Source organism: Ascaphus truei, chromosome 3 (genome assembly GCF_040206685.1).
Source record: "Ascaphus truei isolate aAscTru1 chromosome 3, aAscTru1.hap1, whole genome shotgun sequence".
NCBI classification, from domain to species: domain Eukaryota; kingdom Metazoa; phylum Chordata; class Amphibia; order Anura; family Ascaphidae; genus Ascaphus; species Ascaphus truei.
In genome coordinates, this window is record NC_134485.1 from 358,732,415 (window position 1) to 358,756,496 (window position 24,082).

Here is a 24,082-nt window from a genome sequence, read left to right on the forward strand (position 1 = left end):
CTTCAAACATGCAACAGTCATACCATTACTCAAAAACAGCAAGCTTGACCCTACCTGTCTTTCTAACTATCGGCCTGTCTCCCTCCTGCCTTTTGCCTCTAAACTCCTTGAACGTCTTGTATTCGCTCGCTTGCTCCATTTTCTCAACACCTATTCTCTCCTAGACCCTCTACAATCTGGTTTCCGCACTGCTCACTCCACGGAAACAGCCCTCACTAAAATAACTGACGACCTCCATGCTGCCAAAGACAGAGGTCATTACACTCTGCTCATATTACTCGACCTCTCTGCAGCATTTGACACCGTGGACCACCCTCTTCTCCTTCATATTCTCCATACTCTTGGTATTCGGAACAAAGCTCTATCCTGGATCTCATCCTACCTCTCCCATCGTACTTTGTGTCTCTTCTGCTAACACCTCCTCCTCCTCTATTGATCTCTCTGTGGGGGTACCCCAGGGCTATGTCCTGGGACCTCTTCTCTTTTCTCTGTATACACTCTCTCTAGGTGACCTAATAACATCTTTTGGGTTTTATTATCACCTCTATTCTGACGACACACACATATATTTCTCAACACCCGACCTTACACCTGCTGTACAAACCAAAGTTTCTGAATGTCTCTCTGCTATATCATCCTGGATGGCCCTCTGCCGCCTTAAACTCAACATGGCTAAAACAGAGCTCCTCATACTTCCTCCCAAACCTGGCCCTACTACCTCCTTCCACATTACTGTTGGAACTACGATCATTCACACAGTAGCCCAAGCACGCTGCCTTGGGGTCACACTCAACTCCTCTCTCACATTTGTCCCTCACATTCAAAACATTTCTAAAACCTGTCGCTTTTTCCTCCACAATATAACAAAGATACGCCCTTTCCTCTGTTGCTCGACTGCTAAAACTCTGACTCAAGCCCTCATTCTCTCCCGTCTTGATTACTGTAACCTCCTGCTGTCCGGCCTTCCTGCCTCTCACCTGTCTCCCCTACAATCTATCCTTAACGCTGCTGCCAGAATCACTCTACTCTTTCCTAGATCTGTCTCAGCATCTCCCCTCATGAAATCCCTCTCCTGGCTTCCGATCAAATCCTGCATCTCACACTCCATTCTTCTCCTCACTTTTAAAGCTTTACACTCTTCTGCCCCTCCTTACATCTCAGCCCTAATTTCTCGTTATGCACCATCCAGACTCTTGCGTTCTTCTCAAGGATGTCTTCTTTCTACCCCCTTTGTATCTAAAGCCCTCTCCCACCTTAAACCTTTTTCATTGACTGCCCCTCAGCTCTGGAATGCCCTTCCCCTCAGTACCCGGCTAGCACCCTCTCTATCCACCTTTAAGACCCACCTTAAAACACACTTGCTTAAAGAAGCATATGAATAGCACTGTGGCTATTCTGAACACATGGGACATAAAGCTTGGCCCCCTGCAGACGCACTTACCAGAACTCCCTCCTACTGTCTCTGTACGTTCTCCCTACCTACCAATTAGACTGTAAGCTCCTCGGGGCAGGGACTCCTCTTCCTTAATGTTACTTTGATGTCTAAAGCACTTATTCCCATGATCTGTTATTTATATTATCTGTTATTTATTGGATTACCACATGTATTACTGCTGTGAAGCGCTATGTACATTAATGGCGCTATATAAATAAAGACATACAATACAATACAATATCTATATCTATATATCTATCCTCAAACCTCCTTCCAAATAACATATGGAGTGAAACCAGTGCTCAAAAAAAGACCAAACCTAGGAGATTTGCTAATAGATATGGAAAGTATATTTAAAGGACCCGCAACCCACATAACTATATTGAAAAGCCTAAGGCACTTTGTGAGGAAGTGGTACTAGTGTCAGGCCCAACAGGATCAGAACCTACAATCTCTGCTATGTTGGGCAGCAGCTCTAGCAGTGTGAGCTGAACCAGCTGCGTGATAGCATCACTGTCACAGCATTGCCATTTATTGCAATGAATAGCAGAGAAAATACAATTCCTGAATTTCAAGCCTCAGATGAAGACATACACTTAACACAAGTTACAAAAGAAAAGCATAGAAAAACATCTATAGTGTAGTCGTTTTATCTACTTGGGAATCTCTGGTAATTCTTATGTTATGAACTCACAAATATTTATTGTAAACAGTGAATACAGATCCTTTACGTTCCCTTGTTGTTGTGCGCTTCAATCCTATATTTGCTCAAATACAAAGAATAGAAAATATAGTGTAGTAAGTCTTTATAAAATCAGATGCATGAGAGCCTTACACTCACATTTCATCAAAGTATTTAATGCCCCAAGCTAGGTGACCCAGGAGGCCTTTTCTTTGTAAGTGCGCTGAAATACAGTAGCAAGAATCTTATTTCAGTTGAAGAGGATTTGTTGGGAAAGACCTCATTTTGAGCTACAATTGGGACATAACATCTTTATATTACTATTTCTGCACTTATATATTTGTAGCACTGCTTTCCCTCCCACCCCCCTTCCCTCTGGGAGATTTTGCCTAGGCTACAGGTCAGTGTGGTGCTGGATGCCTGTGAAGGTCCAGGAGAGATGATCTTCCGCGATGTTGTGGGGAACAGAACAGGCTTTTGGTGATCCTCAGGTTCTTTTCATTTGGTGACAGCGCCTCCAGTCACTGTAGGCTACAGCAGAGCTGCAGGCAGTTCCTACCATGACAGTTCTTTTCTCCTATACTTCTATCCAATAGACTTAGCCAGAAGTATATAAAAGGGTCTTTATTTGATGCAGCCACTGCAGATGGTATAACAGCGTTTGCATATGGTGAAGAATGGGTTTCAGGCCCTTGGATGGTGCTGGCCAGCAGATAATGTTGAGGCACTGTTCTATGCACAGATCTTGGTTCAATCAGCCCCAGGAGGGGCTGAGCTCCTCTCCCTTCCCCCAGTGGGAAGGCACTGACTATAATTTGGAAGGCATCCTCCCTAATGCAAAAGGGAAGGGCACGGTGTCTGCCCCATGATTGGCTGCAACACAGACCAAGTGTCACCTCCTCTCTTGCCACTCAAGGAGGCTGCGTGAGGGGGGTAAACCCCACAGGATAGCCTGTCACTGCCTGTAGCTACTAGGACTTATGTGACAGGAGGGCAAAAAAATAGTCTGGACCAGCCATGGCTATATATTCTATTCACAAATTGGATTTATTTTTATTGGTAATTATCATTATTCTTTATCTTTTTTTCATTTACTCAACATTGATATTGTTCCTTAAATTACATTTTGTAACGTTCTTTTTTTTTCTTTTCTTTAATTGATTAAAGATAGGAGTGTCTTCACAGAGTTTCCTTGACTATAAAATGTATAAATAATCTGTTTGTTTGAAACATCATTGAAAGATATTTCATTGGGGTTTTTTGTTTGCCTTCCTCTGGAGTCTAGATCAACATACTGTAAATACAAATATAGGATAAAATATCTGTTGTCTAAATTTAGCATAGGTTGAACGTGATGGACGTCTTTTATCATCCTCATCTAATATGTAACTAAGTAACTGAGCGCTAGCCACACCTGGCATTGTATTACAGCGAGTGGAGTGAGACGTATCTTCCAACAGTCCCTTACCATGGCAGGGAAAGTTGTGAATTGTCCATGTTTGACCCTCCCCCCCCCAATAAGACACCACCATGTCTCTATCATTTTCCCTCACCTGATTTTATAGACTGTTTTTACTGCTCACCCAGATCAATCCTCGCCTCCTCACCCAAAATTAAAAAAAAAAAAAAAAGGACCTGTCCTTCCCTACCTCACCAATGTTACTCCTAAACATAGCTGTCAGTGGCTTCTTTCATGTAAGTTTAAAAAAAAAAAAGATACGAACGAACGAACGAAATCAGGAAAATAAGTGTGTCCCAAACAGTAGGTAGCAATGTATCTTCTGTCTATGGCAAAACATGATAATGTTTATTTATGTTATGATATATATATAAATACACACACACATACACTATATTTTCAGGTGAGCTACATAAATAGTACCATCAATAATAAAAAATAGTGATATATTGTTGTTCTATTTGTCACGTTTGTAGATGCTGTGAAGGGAGGTGTTGGTGTCTGTGGTTGGATGTTACTGGTCTTATCAGCACTATTTGCAGCCATCACCTTTCCCCTTTCTATATGGTTCAGTGTTAAGGTAATTATAAGATAAGTAAATGCATCAATAGATGAATGTTTCTGTCACTCAAGCTGATGTCTTTGTGATTTTACATTTTCTAGATCATTAAGGAATATGAACGTGCAGTTGTATTTCGATTGGGTCGTATTATGTCAGGAAAAGCAAAAGGACCAGGTAAATCAATGAATCTATTAATATATTGGTATGTATAAATACTGACACAATCACAGAATCATTTAGAACTCCTACTGTAAAGAACCCCTTTGTTTTCAGTAGAGATGGGTAATCTTTTGTCAACATTTGCATTAGCTTTGAATTTGGGAGTTCCTTTCAGCCACAAGTATCTGCGACTCAGTCAAAAATGAACATTCACCTACCTTTGTTCAAATGCTTGCAATACCGCTGGCCACCACTATTTGCACATTTGTTTGAGAATGTCAACACATTTGTTTGCAAGTGTTATGACATTTGATTAGCGAATGAGAGGTATTTCAGTAGAATTCCAAGTACCATATATACCTCCTCAAGCCTCCCTTCAAACAACATGTGGAGTGATACCAGTGCACAAAAAGCAACACACCGGAGAGATATGCTAATAGGATATGCAAAGTTTATTTGAACGACTCACATCCCATGCCTCCTAAAAGATTTCCACAAGGTTTACACTGACAAGCAAAATCCTAAAGTACCTTGTGAGAAAGGGGGTACTGTGTCAAGCCCAACAGGATCAGAACACGCAACCTCTACAATTCAGGGCTGGAGCTGTAGCAGTGTGCTAAACCAGCTACTGGAAAAATTCTTCTGAGCCCTACTGCTCACACCTGTAGCTAATCATACTCATGGACACTCCCCCTGTCTTGTGGAGCACACCTGACATACCAGGCAGATATGTAAAGTATAGGAAGGAAGCCAGGGAAGGGTCCAGCAGTATGATTAGCTACAGGAGTGAGCAGTGGAGCTCAAAAGTATGCTGCAACAGTGGAGCTATCCAGAAACTGATACAAATCCCGAATGCATTACAAGCCACCCTAGCAGCAGGGATTGTAACCCATTCATTCCCCCCTCCTCCTTTTCCCCCTGTAAATTAAAATGCAATGTTTCCATTTCCTTTTTTTAACTTTCCTTCCAAATTTGTCTTGCTCTGTTAATTTTTGTAAGACTTGGGATTGGCTTTGGGTTGGGACACACCATGATGGTGGACATTTTCAGGAATCGCAGTCGTTTGATGTTGATTGTGTTTGCATGGCAGGTAATACCATTCATTTTTTTCAAAGAGGTGATGACCAGGTAATAAGTGTTGGAATTTATTTTATTTAGTCAACAAATATTACAATGATTGAACTAAAATATTTGATTGTCAAGTGACGTTAAGCATTATAAAAGGAATGTATCTCCTGTATATATTTACAATATTTTAGTTAGGTATTCTAAATACAAAAGCACAATGGTTCCCGTTTGGTGGAGTATGTGGTGAAATTCTTTAGCAACCCAGCCATTGAATTCTATGGAAACTCTGATATTCCGAGTTATGACTTATTATCTGGGGAAACAATTATGCCTGCTACATCTGTAGCTCATCGTATCAGCCGCATACATTGATGTTAATCTTTGTGTATGCAGGTTTGATGTTTATTCTGCCATGCACAGACACCTTTGTCAAGGTGGATCTTAGAGTTATTTCATTTGCCATTCCTCCACAAGAGGTAAGTTTTTTTTTTTTTTTTTTTTTTTAAATTCAAAATAGATATTTTATGGGATCACAGTACGGGTATAAATGCTAGGGATGCAAATGATGCTGATTGTCTGTTTCATGTTAAGCCCATTTGCTTTCATGTATTTGGGCTATGCAGCAAATTTGTTGCACCTACATCAGTGAGCAAATTGGGGTGTGGCTTTCATAGCAGTTAGGGGAAGACTTCCTCTGCGCAATATTATAATGATGTGTAACAGTTCATTCTTGTAAGTGATACCGTCCTTCCTTTTAAAGAGGCAATCCAAGCACTTTTATTTTTTCTAACATTTTTTTTTTACACAGAATTGAAACGGGGGGGTGTCTCTAGAGCTGAACCCCATTACTTTGAACTCCGGGGACCCACTGCTTCTTTTCCCCCCAAAATCTGTTTTGTAGTGTAAAATACACTAATGGATTTAGTTGGTTTTAAACCACGCGGATTTATCAAAAACTGTGATTGGATACAATCCATTGACGGATTTGTAGAACATATCAATAAAGTTGACTACCCGCTCAAACCCAAATCCGCACTAGAATTGATAAACAAAAACTAAGGTGCAGAGGGATATAACAATATAGACAAAAACACTTGTATGTAAGATAGAGCTTACAGAAGATCCCTACAAATTGCACTCAAAGTACATATGATAAATATAATAGGGTGATTAAATAATCACGGAATCATAATATTCCTAGAATGAGGAGTATCAATATATACCTCATATGTACCAATAACAACAAATTTGTCGTATGGAAAATGATATATCTCCCACTTTCTACGTTGAAAAATAATAAAGTTTAATTATAAAGACATCGACGCAAGTGATTATTTATTATTTACAGTGATGGTTAAAAATCCCCATTAGTGAGGCTGCTAGCTACCCCGCATATAACGCGATGCAAGCATGGCTCCCAATTTTTGTGTTTATGAATTCTTTACAACACGATTATTGGTATCTTAAATACTTTATTGTACAATGCATACATACATTATTTCTAACGCAATCCGCTTATAATGCGATTTGATTCTTTGGACCCCAAGCACAGCTTTATAAGGGGGTTGAGCTGTACCAACTAGTAATGTAAGTATTGTATCTAAATAGATTATGGTAGTAACACTATGTACCTGGAACCAGCTATTAATGTATTATTAACGTAATACTCAGAACTTAAGATATTCTTGTCCTAAGGTTAAACCTAGTTATTCAGTCCAATACGTATACTATGGGTCTATGGTGTTAAACGCAAGAGCAGCAGTGTCCAAGCAAAATATGTCTCTTTAAGGATATATAATAGTATTCCTGTGGAATCTACTATAATGATATTTCGAAGTATCACTCACATAGACCACCTGGATTACTTAGCTGAACAGACAATTTGACCAATGGCTGTTAACGTGTCAATATATACATATATACATAATATGTGTAACGGTGTTTCCCCCACCCAGTGGAAGATTTGTCCATTACTATGGTGTATGGTGCATATATCTGCTGGCAATAGGAGGGCTGAGTCGTCCGCCAATGGTAGTGGGGACACAGGAAGAGGCTTCCGGGGTTCATACCCAATATATCTCTTTAGCAGTGCAGCGCCTCTGTCTGCCGTAGGCTCCAGGAACTGATGGTGATCTCCCACGGTAAAACTATTACCTCTCCCCCCAGTAAGGTCACACACACCAGGCAGGAGGTATATAACAACAAGAACTGTTTATTTTCTTCTGTACAGCACAGTTACATGGCAGGTTTCTGCCCGATGCAGTACTCTCAGCTCTCACTGAAGGATGGTTCCTGGACCGCCACTACAGGCCAAGGGCACCCGCAGCCATTCTAGCTCTTCCCAACCCCCCTAGCAGAGGCAGAGGTATGGTCCACACTCACTCTCCCCCGGAGGGAAGAGCACAAGGGAAGGTCCCAACCTCAGGCTTCCAGTTGTGTGACCTGATTTCCTCAGTGTGGAAGGATAGTAACGAATTTGGGTGGCATTGCCCTTAAGTACTGCCAGGAGGAGGGCACCAGGTCTGGCTCATGATTGGTCATGCTCAGGCCTGATATCACCGCCTCCTGCTGTCACTCAAGTGAAGCTCTTCCGAGGGGGAAACCCTATATCAACTACTGGCAACCAGATTGAACAACGGTTTACTGCCAGGATGGAAGCAGACTAGTAGCCACAGATGGCATGGCTACACTTACAATCGCTATGGTATGTAATATGCAGGCAGAATACTCTCTATAAAATAATGGGTATGTAGAGCCTATATAACAGCATAAATCTAGAGTTTTCCTTCTAAACATGTAATTGCTGCTGAGATATAAACTGCAGCAGTATACAGCTATTGCTATAAGGCAGTGCACAAGGTCTTGGCTACAAACAGGCAACACATGTTGCTATTATAGTCATTCTCAGCATTCTCAGAATAAAGTTTGTGTGTAGCAAAAACACCACCATACAACCAGGTCACGATGCTGTTTCGCATGCCGACTGCCTCCCGCTATCGACGCCACCATTGTGGCGTGACAAAAATCCCTATGTACGTATCGTGTACTAAGCGTACACTTCGTCAGGGGAAGGAGTCTCTTAAGTTCTGAGTAGTACGTTAAAAGCTGGTTCCGGGTTCATACTGTAGTGTTACTACCGTAATCTATTTAGATACAATACTTACCTTACTGGGTGGTAGTAGCCAGCGGCCTCACTAATGGGGATTTTTAACCATCAACTTCAGAGTTACATGTCGTTTTCAAGTATGTCCTGGGCATAGAGTTAAGATGACAAATAATACATGGTTACAAATACAGTTACATAAGTGAACAGGGTATACATTATATACAATATATATATATATACATATATATATATATATATATACATAAGACATTGCATGCACAGTAAGAGATAATATATATTATATGCATTTGTAACAGTTACAGACCAGATTAAAATGTGAGATAGCTTTAGTTTTGAAAGAACTTAGACTGGTGGCGGCTGTGAGAGTCTCCGGGAGATTGTTCCAGTTTTGGGGTGCACGGCAAGAGAAGGAGGAGCGGCCAGTTAATGTATATAGATCCACTATAGTGTTTAAATTACAGATATTCCGACTCAATGCTTTTGCTTTATATGTTGCATGCTTTTTATTTGCATTCATTATTATATTACAATACTGATAACATTGCATTGCCTTTGTATTCTAGATCCTTACCAAAGATTCTGTCACTACGACAGTTGATGGAGTTCTGTATTACAAGATTCGAAATGCAATCAAGTCAGTGGCAAATGTGAACAATGTTCATTTAGCTACCCACCAATTAGCTCAAACAACTCTGAGAACCATTCTTGGAACTCAAACGCTTTCTAGTATCTTGTCCAACCGTGAAGAGATTGCCCACAACATTCAGGTAAAACTTGCTCTGCATTCTATCTGCATGGAGCAGCATACATAAGTAGCTCCCAGGGCAGAGTGGCTAGTAAAATGTAAAAGAAAAAAATTGTGACTGTAGCAATGTTTATCCACCACTATTTGCAATCCACTTAAAATGAAAAATATACAGAGTTTGAAGAGTTATTGTTTGACTCAGACACAAAAGGACCCTTAAAAAATGATTATATATACAATCATTGTTTCTAGGTGCTGGAATAGTGCAGTAAGGGTGCTTCCCAGTGTATAAACAGTTAACCTCCCCTGGAAAGCTTGCTGCAGCTGCAACTAATTAAGCAGACTGGACTCCTGAAGAAACAGGAGTTTTAAAAGTCAGGAAGTGGCCTTCACACAGAGAGAGATAGTTTTCCCCTGAAAAGAGGGAGAGAGAGAGACTTCTCCCCAGCAAGGTGAAGCTGGCATAGCCCAGTCCTCTAGGCTCGCTGGTCGCGGAGCCTGTTGGGACTGCCTGGGTTGTAAATCCCAGGAAGAAGGAAGGATATGAGACTGTGCTGAAGCAGGGATGTCCTGTCCAGGACCTTGATGCTGTTGCAGGGTCCAGAGGGAATTACCTGGAGCCTTGGGAGGAATTCCCTAGACTCTCTTGGGGCCGAGCCCCCACAGAACAGATAAGAACTATTTTCTATATTGCAGTGCCTAAAGACTGTATATATTGTTTACCTATACTAGTACATGTTTTGGGCTGGTGGTCCTGTTAGAGAGGGCTGGAGCTGCATGTTTAGTCAGTGACGAATGAAAGAGTAGACGTTTATTTTATGATTTGTTTTGCCTTAAAGGGATGGTAGGCCTGTTATTGTATTATCTAACCCATGGAAATAAACCCTGAGTAAAGGAGTACAGAGCTTCCTTCCTTAATATGGGACCTAAGATACTGCGACGGGATGTAGACATCACTATATATATATATATATTGTGTGTGTGTGTGTGTGTGTGTATATATATACGTTCTGGTGGCGTTATCTGTGCAGAGAAACATTCTGGAAATTGCCTGACTTTATCCTCTCCTTGTGAGTGTATGTCCTTCAGACCATCTCTTTTTAATCATTCAATAAATTGCTACAGAGTTACGCTATGGAACTTGCGCTTCTCTCTCTTTTCATGTGGCTTGGTTACATCACTAAGGCTTGGTCCCCGCTGGCTACTGCAGCGCCCGCTATGGCACTGTGGGGACAAGAGCCACCCCTTAATGGGGCCGGGCCCGCTGCAAAGGGCGGCCGCTGCCACTCGCGTGGTGCGTTTTTCCAGGAGACTGGAAACTTGAGAAGAGACCTAGCGATGGAGCGCTAGGCCACGCCCCTGGCGATTCAGCCAATGAGGGCGAACCTGCCAGGTGATGTCATGGCGCGCCCTCATCACGCCCCACCCTGTCTTTCCCCCTGCAGCTCACTGCAGACCGGGGAACTCGGCTGCACGTGCTGCCAGCCCGGCAGACGCGCGTGCAGCTCAGGCAGAGGGGCGGTAGCCTTAGATGCTGCAGTGTTCTCCATAAGGATAACCTTCTGGAATTGGATTTCTTGTTCTCAGAACTTTACTGGAACTGGTTTGGGACATATGTCTCTTTGTTTTATGTATATTGCACTGATATCACTCACTACATATTTGTAGTTTCTCTTTCACGTCCTCGTCATCCACAAACAAAATCATTGTAAATTATCTCATTTACATTTCATTTAATTGTATTCACTACCTTAATATTTAATTGTATTCGCTAATGTACTTTTTGCAGTTAGTCATGATCGTTAAAATTACACAGCTGGGGGTCTTGGCAGGCGATTCACAAGATGGCCGCTTAATGATGGAGCTCCGTTAGTGCACTGGAAAAAAAGCCTCAGCACTATTGCAATCCCAGACAATAATTGCAGGACACTATGACTAATATGTACAGCAGAGATGCCAGCATAGAAGAAAGCACACAAAATGTTACAATTCTTCAAGTGATGCACGCGTCCTATTGAACAAGACTCTTCCATTTTAGCTAATTGAACAAAAAAACAAAAAACAAAAAAATAAATCCGGAGGGAAGATTTGTGTTTATAAAAGGTAAAAAATATAACATACACCTGTGCTAATACATACGCCCAGATACAAGACAAAATGCCTTTAAAAAATATTTGTTCTGTTTTGGATGATTGTAAAGATGGAATTTTAGCAGTAGGAGATGTATTTCATTTCACTGTGATTCTCACTATAGAGGGCTCTGCTGGAAAATCTTTTTTGACATTTCAACAGATTAAAGCAATTAACAAAATACTAATTCATATAATCTTCTACATGCCTGGAGCATATATAAGCATCTAATAAAGATTACAATTTGTATACACGCCCACACACGATATACACAACAATGTAATACATTATTGTATACAGTAAATAAATCTACCACTAGTGGTGCATTTGCATGTCTTGGACAGGTCTGCAACCCTGTCTTTCCCCAATACTGCTTAGTACACAGTTCTTCCACTGCAGCCAGGGAGTCTGGGTAATGACATGCAAATGAGCACAGTAGGTCACACTACTTCTTATGCATTTTTGTAGAACAAAATAACATTGATAGAATTAAAAGCATAAACAATGAACCAATACAATTTTCTGATCATGCATCAGTTGAACTAAACTTAAATATCTCTTAAGGTTTAAAATCCCCATGGACATGGAGCCATAATGAAGGAAATACATACAGATGCAGCGGCCATTATTTTAACAAATCACGCGGTGTATACCTCGGAATACCCATGTCATGGCGCGGGATTTCTTCCAACCGTACCGCCTTAAGACGTGAGTGCAGGCGAGAGCATAAAATGGCATTTTAGTGTTCTGGCTTTTAAACACCTGAAATTGACACAGTAGCCCACTACTGTACACATTACAATTCATTCATTTCATTGCATTTAATTGCACACAATCCATGAAATTCAAACAAAGCAACCGCGATGAATACGGGTGCCTGGGGCGATTGGCCGCGTTCATGCCGCATGGAGTACAGCAGCGCACTGCGCCGTGATTTTTTAAAATAATGGCCACTGCATCTGTAAAATGTACATGTGGAAATATAAATGGACTGATTTAGAATATTGGCACTATACACCAATTGCACATTTGGTACTTTTACATGGAATTAAAAAATAAATTTTAGTATTAATATATTAAATGTGTCAAACCGCCGTTTGGAAATATGCATCTATATTTAAGGTCTACTGGACACAATCCCTCTGCAATTTATATGATTTTAGTAGATGCATATAACAAAGACAAACCTTGTTTTGTAAAATTTTGGGCAAGGGAATTACAAGCAAAAATATCCCCATAAAAGAAAACAACCAGATCTTCCTCTATTTCTATAACAACTTTAGATTATCTCACACAATATTATACAAGTAGTATTAAACCCTGGTAGTGAGCCATTTGTATCCATGGGCATCTAATGGATGTTGAAGAGGCTGTGGAAGAAAGGGGTTAATGTTACATATATGGTGGGAAGACCCACTTATTAAACCTTTTTGGAAGGAATTCTAACAATAACTGTGATTAGGATGTCATGGGATCCATGGATGATCCTACTTAATAGAGACAAAATACCAGATGCCTTTGTTTTACACTTACTAAATGTAGTTAGAGATACCCATATATTGTGAACTATCTTTTGCCCCTAGTATTAATATCTGGTTGTCTAAGTATGCAACATTGATACAGTGGAAAAACTCACTCATATACTACATGTATCAATTTGAAGATGCATAGGTCTTATTTACTAAGAACAATAGAAGACACCATCAACTGGGATACAAACTCTTAAAATATAACATACTATATTAGACTAAATTCTGCAACAAATAAACAATCAGCAGTTAAGACATCTAAGTACATGTATTTTTAATTTCTACTTTGATAAAAAAATGTAAATCTTATACTATATTAGTGAAAGCACTGTATGTTTGCCTGCCTGCCTGCATGCATGCCTGCCTGCTGGATGTCCGGTGTCCCTAGGGGAAATCTCATTGGTCCCTTGGGCCGCCCCCGCACACCTCTCATTGGCCTGAGGCGGAGTGACGGCCCAAAGGACACACAGGGACACACACACACACACACACACACAGGGACACACACACACACACGGACACACACACACACACACGGACACACACACACACACACACACACACACACACACACACACACACACACACACACACACGGACACACACACACAGTAGGGGGGGGGTGTACATTAGCAGCATGTATAACCCGGGGGGGGGGGGGGGCCCTCACATACCCGCCTCCGCCTCTTCCTCCCCGAAATCAGCCTCCTCCTCTCCCCGTGTCTCCCGCGCTTTCAACCCCCCCCCCCCCCCCGGCGCCGCTACAGTCACCGGGACACAGCGGGGGAGCGGCCACAACAAGCTGCCTCCCGCCTCAGTTCCACGTGGGAGCGGCCGGACGGGTGAGGGAGCTGCCGGACGGGTGAGTGAGCGGCTTTCACCCACCCCTCACCCCCCTTCAAATCACCTCCCCTCCACCCCCCCCCCCCCCCCCGGCGCCGCTACAGTCAGCGGAGCGAGCGAGCGCCCGGGACACAGCGGGGGAGCGGCCACAACAAGCTGCCTCCCGCCTCAGACCACGTGGGACCTTCCGGACGGGTGAGTGAGCGGCCTTCACCTCCCCTTCACCCCCCTTCACCTCCCCTCCACCCCCTGGCGCCGCTACAGTCAGCGGGGGAGCGAGCGCCCGGGACACAGCGGGGGAGCGGCCACAACAAGCTGCCTCCCGCCTCAGACCACGTGGGAGCGGCCGGACGGGTGAGGGAGCGGCCGGACGGGTGAGGGAGCTGCCGGACGGGTGAGGGAGCGCCCTTCACCTCCCCTCACCCCCCTTCACCTCCCCTCACCCCCCTTCACCTCACCTCCCCTCACCCACCCCTCACCTCCCCTCACTCCACTTCCCTTCCCTTCCACCCCCCCCTTCACCTCCCCTCCACCCCCCCTTCACCTCCCCTCCACCCCCCTTCACCTCCCCTCCACCCCCCCCCTTCACCTCCCCTCCACCCCCCCCCTTTCACCTCCCCTCCACCCCCACCTTCACCTCCCCTCCACCCCCACCTTCACCCCCCCTTCACCTTCCCTTCACTCCCCCCTTACAACCTCCCACCACCTCCTCACCACCTCCACCCCCCAAAGCCAACCCCACCCCCCTTCCCAACTCCCCACCACCTCCCCCCCTTCCCACCACCTCCCCCCCACCCCCCCCTTCCCACCACCTCCCCCCCACCCCCCCCCTTCCCACCACCTCCCCCCCACCCCCCCCCTTCCCACCACCTCCCCCCCACCCCCCCTTCCCACCACCTCCCCCCCACCTCCCCTTCCCCCCCCTCCACATACACATACACACACACGTACACATACACACACACACATGTATACACACACACACATACAATGTATACACACAAACATGTATACACACACACACCCCAGCACCACCACATCAGCACACCGGTATCCCATGCCCCCCCAGCACACTGGCATTCTCGGCTCCCCACCATTCCCAGCCCCCATCAACACCATCAGCACCCACACATCGCCACCTTTGCACCTCCCCCATCGGCACACCCACATCCGCACCCCCACATCAGCACCAAACCCTCCCAAATCAGCACACCAATACAATCACCATCAGTACAGCCACAGCAGCACTACCACCGCACATGGGCCGCGTGGACCACTCCCCACCCAAATGCCACACCCACACCACAAACATCCCGGGCAACGCCGGGGCTCTCAGCTAGTAATAAATATAAGACAAAAGCAAGTCATAATTAAATGGTACAGTATATTTCAGATAAATCCCCCCTCTTTTCCTTTCTGTATCCCAATTACCATTATAATTATATTGATTTTGTTGATATTAAAAAAAGAAATCAAAAACATAGGTGACATATTTAAAGAAAATGACAAAGCTATTAAACCTATTAAAACATGCTGGCTTGGTGGGCCGAGTCCATTCCCATAATGGCCATGCAATACACTCATTTTCTCTGCACTCTGATTGAGGGGCCTATCAGTTGCAGCCTAAAAAGGTTTATATTTAATTCTACAATATTGTTTCCATAGTCACTACTAGACAATGCTACGCACCAATGGGGAGTGACGGTGGAGCGTGTTGAGATGAGAGATGTGCGTCTACCTGTATCGATGCAGAGAGCTATGGCTGCTGAAGCAGAGGCTGTGCGTGAGGCCCGAGCAAAGGTAGAATCCAAAAACTATATCTCAAACAAAATGTACAGTATACACAATGTTTAAATATATTAATTCCTTTGTAGCATTAGTGGCCAGCTAGTGCTCTGCACACAAACCCTCAGGAACTAATCCACAATTGGCCCTAAATTCCATATGGTGTTAAAAAAAAAACTTTAACATTTATTAGCAACACAGCGTTTTGACCATCAGAGTGGCCTTTCTCAAGTGACTGGCATGCCACTCTGATGGTCGAAACCTTGTGTTGCTAATAAATGTAAATTTTTGATTACAAAATCTGTAGTGCCCTGAATGAACTTAATTTTACTGATTCTGGATTACTTAGAAAGGTATTCCCTGTGCCAGGAGCACCGGTAACCAACCGTATGTATTGAATGATCCTTTATTTGGTTGTGCAGCTGTTCACATTTACTTGTTTAAAAAAAAAAAAAAAAAAAAACTATATGACCCAATGCATAGCCTCTTCATTTCTTGCCTATATAAAAAAATGCAAAAATTAAAAAAAGGAAAACAAACAAAATCTGAAAAAACTTCAGCCTCCATGGGCACAATGGCCCACTTCAATCCATGTGTATGCTCGTCAGACCTTCAAGTAACATAGCATCCATTTCTGCAGTCAACATTGAGGGGGGCTCTTCGTGGGACAAGGAAGGATATAGACTGAAGGGTGCAACTGTGTCCATGGATTAGGCCTCATTGGAGGTGGAAGATGTTTGTGTTGTATATGTTTGCTTCTGTTATCGTCCTGCAAGTGATAAAGATGCCAGGAATTGGGCCATGTTGTTTGGCTAAATAAGTTTTTCTGTCAGGCTTTTGTTTTGTTATTTCATCAACACATGGATTTTAAGGCCAGAAGAATTGGCCTTTTTGTGGAAAAGTTCAAAGGGGTTTGTGGAGACCCTGAAGATGGAGAGTAAGTTGGACGTTTTATTTACTTTTAACTCATTTAGCACTATGGAGACAAACTGGGGTGTCATTGAAAGGATGTACTGAAGGGTTAAAACTTATTGTCACATTGTGTAATCATTTCTATGCATGTCATTTTTATTGTAGTGTACATTGGTTTGTTTTTTAACCCATAGGGACCTGTTGACCATTGAGATGCCATTATACAGACTCTTATTGGAGGGTCAGGATAGTGATGGCGATATGGATATTAGAGTAGGGACTGCATTAACCCCTTAATAGATCTACGTGGCCAGATAGGCAGGCGTTGAACTTGCCTAGATGACCACTTAGATTTCAAGGGGTAGATATTTATGAAAGTGATACATTGTATTGTATCACCTATTCTAGCTTGGCTAGTGTTATCTTGACATTGTGTACAGTATCTGCTATAAACAAAGCCACAATAGGCCTAATGACAGCCTGAGTTCTGTGATACAAATATGTTTTATTTTTTGGTGGAAATCCAATATCACCAGATCTGATTTATGGGACAAAGTAATTTTGTGATAATTACATGCTCATTTGCATATACTGTACCATATTGAAAATGAGCATTAATTTCACCAAGTTAAAAAGCTTTAGTGCTGGTGATGTGGGGTTAGTGAATAGGTCTTCAAAACATTGTCAATATCCCCTGATATGTTTTTTCAATCTGGAAATCTAGTGACGAGCTCTATGGGGGGAATTTTCTGAAGGTCGGTAACTGAAAAAAGTTGGCTTAATTGGTATTTGATGCCAATTCTATTTATTGTCCTGTGACCTAAAGCCCTATTATTTTTTATATCAGCGCTATTTTTAACTGGGGTGTATACAAATGAGTAATTACTGGCTAATTACTTATTCACATGCTGTTCACTGAACTCGGAAACTATGCAATCTACTGTAGCTAATGCCAATAAATATTGCCAATTTATCACATACCCAAGGCTGGCATTAGGCCTATCTTGCAACTATACTGTATATACAGACAAGGTAAGACTTGCCAACCTAGAATAGGTGATCAAAATACATAATACAGTATTAACAATGAAGGATATATTAATATACAGTATTATCCCCTTAGTAGCCCAAGTTGCCAGCTAGTCATGGCCAACCCATGGCTAGCTGACCACTCTCTCTTCCCCACAATTGCACCACGTGTGAAATAATGTGGATTTCTATGAGTAAGCTTGTACTTGTATCGGTAGAGTTATTTAACATTGAGAACACAATTTTCTTTTATACAAATAGGAATGAATATCGATACCCATTTAAGAATAAATAATGTTTAGTGATTAAGGCGGTACGGTGGTAATGCTGGAAATAACTGCGATCTTTTTTTTCTCTTTTAACGCTGTTATGTTGAACTTTAGTGAGTCCAGCCTTCTGTTTTTTTTTACCATTGTAGATTGTAGCAGCGGAAGGGGAGATGAACGCTTCCCGATCTCTGAAGGAAGCCTCAATAGTTTTAATGGAGTCTCCAGCAGCTCTTCAACTGCGCTATCTGCAAACCCTGACTACAGTTGCAGCAGAGAACAATTCCACCATTATATTCCCTCTCCCCATCGACATTCTTCAGGGCTTCATGCAGAAAATGAAGTGAATCGCTTTGGAGCAAAATTAGCCTGATTGAATTTCTTTCTCTGTAGACCAACCCCCCCAAACCCCCATTGCATTTAATTTAATTTTCACTGGCAAATTATACGCGCCATTGAGGATAAAATATTGCTAATTGACACAACAAAAACAATTTCCTCTTGAGTAGTTCCATTTAGGAAATTAATATAAGCCCGATGCACAGCTCCAGCTCAAGGTCTGTGTAACAAGGTCCCTAAACTGCATCTAGATGCAGAGCTCAAACTTATCTTTCAGTCTATTTTGATCAAGTCCAACATTTCTTAGAACATTCACAAGCATTAACAAAAAAAATCAATATTTATCCTGTTAAAGTAATAGGAGTTACAGCACACAACGACCGGCACCATAACATGACCTGGCATGACTCAAATTATAATAGTAGATTAGTTTAATGGGGTTGAAAAAGGATCCTAATAAATAATTGGTTTATGATGCAGAGATTACAAACAGACCACATTTTATTATAAGGTACAATAAGGTAATATCATAATCAAGAAAACTGAAATGTACTTGGGGCAAAAAACAAACATGTTATAGAATTATCCCCACAATATAAATGTATGATAAATGGGATAATATTTTGAAATAAATTGGAATTCACAATTTGACTCAGATTGATATAAATTAACATTGGTTTGTTTGGTCTCCTGTAAATGTGGTTTTCAGCATGTGTGATGTAGAAACGGTAAACCAGTTAGGGTGTATAAATATGCAATCAATCATAAAAACAGAGAGACTGTGAAGATTATTTTCAGTGATGTACATATTGCACAATTTACCCGCACAGTTGCAACAACTTTGCATAAACAAATGAATCCATGAAATGTACAGATGTAGCAGACAGTATTGCTCCCGATATCACCCTGCATGGCTACCCTAGTAAGCTTCTTTCCTTTTTTTAATACTCACACATTTGCATCCTAGGCTAAGGCCCCGCTCCCAGAGTCAGCGCGCCCGCACTGCATACAGGCGGGGCGCTGACATACACAGACCGCGATATGCGGTCTGTAGGGAGCAGGAGGTGGGCGGGAGTGGGAGGCTTGACACGGGGGGGCGTGGCTTGAGCGGAGGGACCCGCTACTCTCCCCCCCCTCCCTCCACGGCTCGGGCTGGAGCTGCTGATTGAAGGTAAGTAAGCAACACACACACGCAGGCACACACACACACACGCAGGCACACACACAATCAGGCACTCATACACACACGCAGGCACTCATACACACACACAGACAGACAGAGGCAGGCACTCACGCACTCAGGCACACACACACACACACAGACAGGCACGCACGCACTCAGACACACACATACACACAGACAGGCACTCACGCTGCTTTCACTCCACACTCCTCCCCGCTCCCCGAAGCCTCTCCTCCTCCCGAAGCCTCCCCTCCCCATTGGCTTACAGCCACACCACATGACGCGTCAACGCTAGGGATCACCATTCTCTTGTATCCCATAGCGGCTGATGCGCCACAGCGTGTAGTGCGCTGTGCCGCCAGGGGGGACCAGGACCGGCTCGGGAGGATTCCCCTGCTGGTGGGAAACTCGCGTGTGGCCGCCCGCGCCACCGAGCCCGAGGCCTTAGTTGTCAGGTGGTAATTCCCAGATATACTGGTGGCAGGAGCAAGTCAAACTGTAGATGATCACTGTAGATCATTTCTGTAATGTTTTATCACAAAGCCTTTCTTTATAGCACTGTCCATAAATACTTTTGTGGGTTACAAATACTGACAGCCCTTACATGATCCACAAGGAAAATAATTTGTCCTCACTCTTCCATTTTTTAAATACATGCTTTAGCAACAAAATATCACCGATTGATCACGTAAATGTGGTTGTCTTGTGTGCACCATATAGACACCAGACTTCACAAAGGGCATTAGATCATTATCATTAAGCAAATGTGCTAGTGTTTGTGTGAAACAAAAGGAATAGTCTCCCATTGTGGATTAAATGTAGGAATGAATATTGGTTTTTCCACTTCAGCTTTGTCAATATTTTTGAGTCAATAATTGATCACGCTTGGCAATGGCCTTTTCTATTGCTATATCCCTTTCTGTAAATAAACTGCCCTTGCTCTTCTCAGGAATGTACTCTGGTTGAAGCAGCTGGGACAGACTCCAAAGCAGCGATTCCCAACTCTCGTCCTCAATGTCCCCAACAGGTCAGGTTTTAAGGATATCTCTGCTTCAGCACAGGTCAATCAAAATGACTGAACGACCAATTGAGCCACTTGTGCTGAAGCAGAGATATCCTTAAAACCTAACCTGTTGGAGGTACGTGAATACTGGAGTTGGGAAGCACTGCTTTACCTGTGGGTAAACCCTTAATGAGAACTTGGGGGTGTGCACTTGTAGAATGCAACAAGTTAGTTGTAGCAGTTTCTTTTACGACTTTTAAATTTCTTTAACATTTTTTACATTCATTTCTTAATTTTTTTTTTCAATTCTTTTCGAATTGTCAATTTAATATTAAGATTGTTTTGATTTAGGATGGTTATAAACTCACTGCCTTCATGTGTCGTTCCATTCCACAGAAAGGTCATGTCGTCTCTAAAATTGAAACCAAGTTGACATAGATTTAGTGTATCTGTTCATTTCCTCAGTGAAAACAACCTTGCACTTCCCAAAATACATTTGCCAAAGTGAGGGCACAAGTGGTCCCCATTGCTGTCCCCATCAATTGTAAAAAAAAAAAAAAAAGACATGGAGGAACATCTGCCATTTGGAGCCTAATATTAAATTGGGGATGATTTCAGGAGGTCTTACATTGAGAATCTTCCCAACCGGCCTTACTGATCCTTTGCAATAGGTGGGAATCAGTATTGAACCGTTGTTCTATGCAATTCATGCATTTACTTATTGAAGTAGAGCAGATAAGTCTTACTAAATTAAAGAAAGATATCACTCAAGTGAAGCATAATTTAAATCTTAACAAAGTAAAATCTTCCAAAAATGTAGTATTCAACTACAGAAAGATTTGGAAAAATGTGAAAAGTGTGATTGAGAACAAGAAAACGAAATTTTCCAGTGATTCTTTAGATTAATAAAAAAAATCTGGTACAGTATATGGATTCTCCCCAGGTTGGTACACACCCAGACCAGGTGGGCTTCATCCCCACACACCAAACCTCTGACAACATGAAGAAAATTATTCATATAATTAACTACGCTCCGAGCAATAAGATCAGAGGGGTAGCCCTGAGTTTGGATGCAGAGAAGGCGTTCAACCTTATAAATTGGCACCTCATGCTAATAACGCAAGATAAATTATTTTTTTAGGCATAATCCTGAGGGGAATACAAGCACTGTATGCTACACCCACAGCTAGTCTAAAAGGGCTCTCCTCATGATCGAACCACTGGCTCAGTCAATCAGGAGTAACATCAATATAAAGGGCATAACAATAGGTAAGGACTCTTCCAAAATGTCATTGTTTGCAGCTGATACCTTGGCACGCACCTGAGAAGTGGAGCAGATGGGTTAGTATCTAAACTTGGCCAGATAATGGCTGACCAAATAGCAACTCAAGCTCTACAAATCCAAGTCCCTGACAATTAATTATACAACTAGAATATGGAGCTCAATGAAATTAAAATTCCCTCGTCCAAACACCCCTTCCAAACTAACACCACTTTATGACAACCCTAACATTCCACCAGGGATTCAAGCCAGGACCTACGATTTTTGGAGGAATGCAGGCATCAAAGATATAGGAGACCTACTAGTGAGAGATAGGCCACTTAATTTAGACACCTGAAGGTCAGACACTTTATCCTAAAGGAGACCCAAGAGGAAGTATTCTAGAGCTGCACAAATTTTGAGAACCTTTGTAGGTGCGAGGACTACCATATAGGGTTAATTACTAAACTTTATCAGGAGTTAGTCCTGGTGGGGATATCCCAGGAACATAAATATATGTCCCAATGTGCGCTTGACCTGAACTTAGACATAACCAGTGAGGTCATTTGGGAAGGAGCCTCCAAATCCTCAATTTGCACTAATATTAAAGAAAACGTGTATGGAATGAAAGGAGACGTGGTTTATATTTGGTGGGCGTGGCAGAAGATTAAGTGTTACTGGGCATCCATACATATCTTTCTAGAATCTCTTTTGGAATCTAAAATATAATTTAACTCCCTATGTTTCCTTCTGGCAAAACCATTAGAGAACCTCCCGACGTCCCTGCAGAGGCTGTCATTCCATGTCTTTACTGCAGCAAGGTGTGTTATTGAAAGGAGTTCATAAAATGAGGAGGCCCCTGTCCCATAAAATGTAATAAATAAAGTAAACGAGGTGAGAATTATGGAAAAGCGGATGGCCTTCCTAAATCATAACACCAGATCCTACAATACTGTACATTGTGGGAACTTTGGCAGGATTGGTATCCTGGGTAAGAGGAGCAGTAGCCCTTATTGTTCTAAGCCTAGAGCAGCCATATGGCAGATTTTGGTGTGTATATTGCAGATGGGAAAATATGCTTTTTTTTCGTGCTGTTAGCTATACATAACTATGACATTATCACAATATGATGGAGATATACCCCTCATTCACCCCCAACCCTTTCTTCTTTTGTATACCTCCCCTAAATGTTTATTTCATATGTGTAATAAAATAACAGTACAAGAAAAAATCTGGTATATAAATAAAAACATCAAACAAAAACTGGTCATTATTCACATGATACACAATCTATCACTAATTACAAAACATTGGCTACAGATACTTTGAGAGACTCTCATGCTAATTCCTTTGCATTTTTCTTGAACCAAAAGACCTTTGTTTTTTTTTACAATAAGCAGAGGAGAAGAATCCTAAAAAGCTAAAATAAAACTCAGAGATTGAAGAAAATTGGTATATCTCAACCTGTGCTGAAGCAGGGATATCCTTAAAACCTGACCTGTTGGTGGTCCTTTGCGACTGGAGTTAGCCACTCCTACTCTAAATCCTCCTGGATTCCTTACTTAAAGATATCAAATCCAATGTGGACAAGTGCACCAAGTCTTGTTGGCACTGGTCTTCACCCCCATCTTCTAAGTTAACATGGCGGACTACAATTCCCCCAATACAATGTCTGCAATTAGGCAACTGCTTGGCTCAACTTCCTCCTGCAAAAGTCAGAGTGGTCAGCCCAATCCACCCCTAAACAATAAGCGAGTGGCTATGCTGTAAAATGTACATCATAAGGGCACTATAAAGGTAACATTTTAATATCTGCATATTACCTGAATCGTTGTCACCTGTGTGTATAAAGATAGCACTGGGGAGCCCAAACTTGTTCTTTTTTTTTTTTTTTTTACATTAACTCAATATATTATTCCACCTTAAACCCCTGTGCTCAGCCAGTGAACTGAATACCTGACAGCTGCCATACCCAGATTACTTCCATACCCAGATTACTTCCATATGAGAGATGTTGCGCTCTCTTAAATGTCCAGTGTATTAATTAGAGATGTGCCAAAGTTACCAAAATGTATTTGCAACATTTTGAGTGTTTTTTCCCCCAAATTCGACTCCCCGTAAAACATTTCGCCAAGCCTCAAAGGGCTAAAATTGTTGCCAAAATAAGCCTTAAATGCAATATTGATAGACAGTCAGCGGAAAAATTGTGTGTGCCATTTCTATAGCCTTAGCAAGGTCTTATCATTTAATTGAATCTAGCGATTTTAGAGAATTTTTGCAAATTAGCACGTTAAACAAAGTAACAATGCACATTGAAGTAATGCTCGGGGAATCACATGCGAACTCGGACACTGCTTTTCTCACAACTCAAAATTGGCACATTTTGCATTGGTTGCGACCTCATGCGAAAGTGTTGCTCAGCTCTAGTCGTAATATCCAAAATGGAATCCTTTTGACAACCAGTAACACACATAAGAAAGCAGTTATTTATAGATCAGGCCTTATATATGACCTGTTTTGGTCTGATTCCAAGAGACCAATTCTTTTTATTACAGTCATTTCGCC

General features: G+C 42.2%; 1 protein-coding gene across 3 annotated transcripts in view; it reads left to right on the forward strand.

Annotated features, from left to right (window-relative positions):
- Positions 1–22,745, forward strand: part of STOML3 (stomatin like 3) — a 48,780-nt gene extending 26,035 nt beyond the window's left edge. For 2 of the 3 annotated variants that reach the window (XM_075592045.1, XM_075592044.1), the window contains exons 3-8: positions 4,053–4,156; positions 4,240–4,312; positions 5,759–5,841; positions 9,056–9,259; positions 15,405–15,539; positions 17,884–22,744. In XM_075592045.1, the coding sequence (XP_075448160.1) occupies positions 4,053–4,156; positions 4,240–4,312; positions 5,759–5,841; positions 9,056–9,259; positions 15,405–15,539; positions 17,884–18,078 (794 nt within the window). In that variant the 3' untranslated portion in view covers positions 18,079–22,744. Of the gene's footprint in view, positions 1–4,052; positions 4,157–4,239; positions 4,313–5,758; positions 5,842–9,055; positions 9,260–15,404; positions 15,540–17,883 lie in introns of all 3 variants that reach the window. The other variant, XM_075592046.1, reaches the window with a different exon arrangement.
- Positions 22,746–24,082: the final 1,337 nt, after the last annotated feature.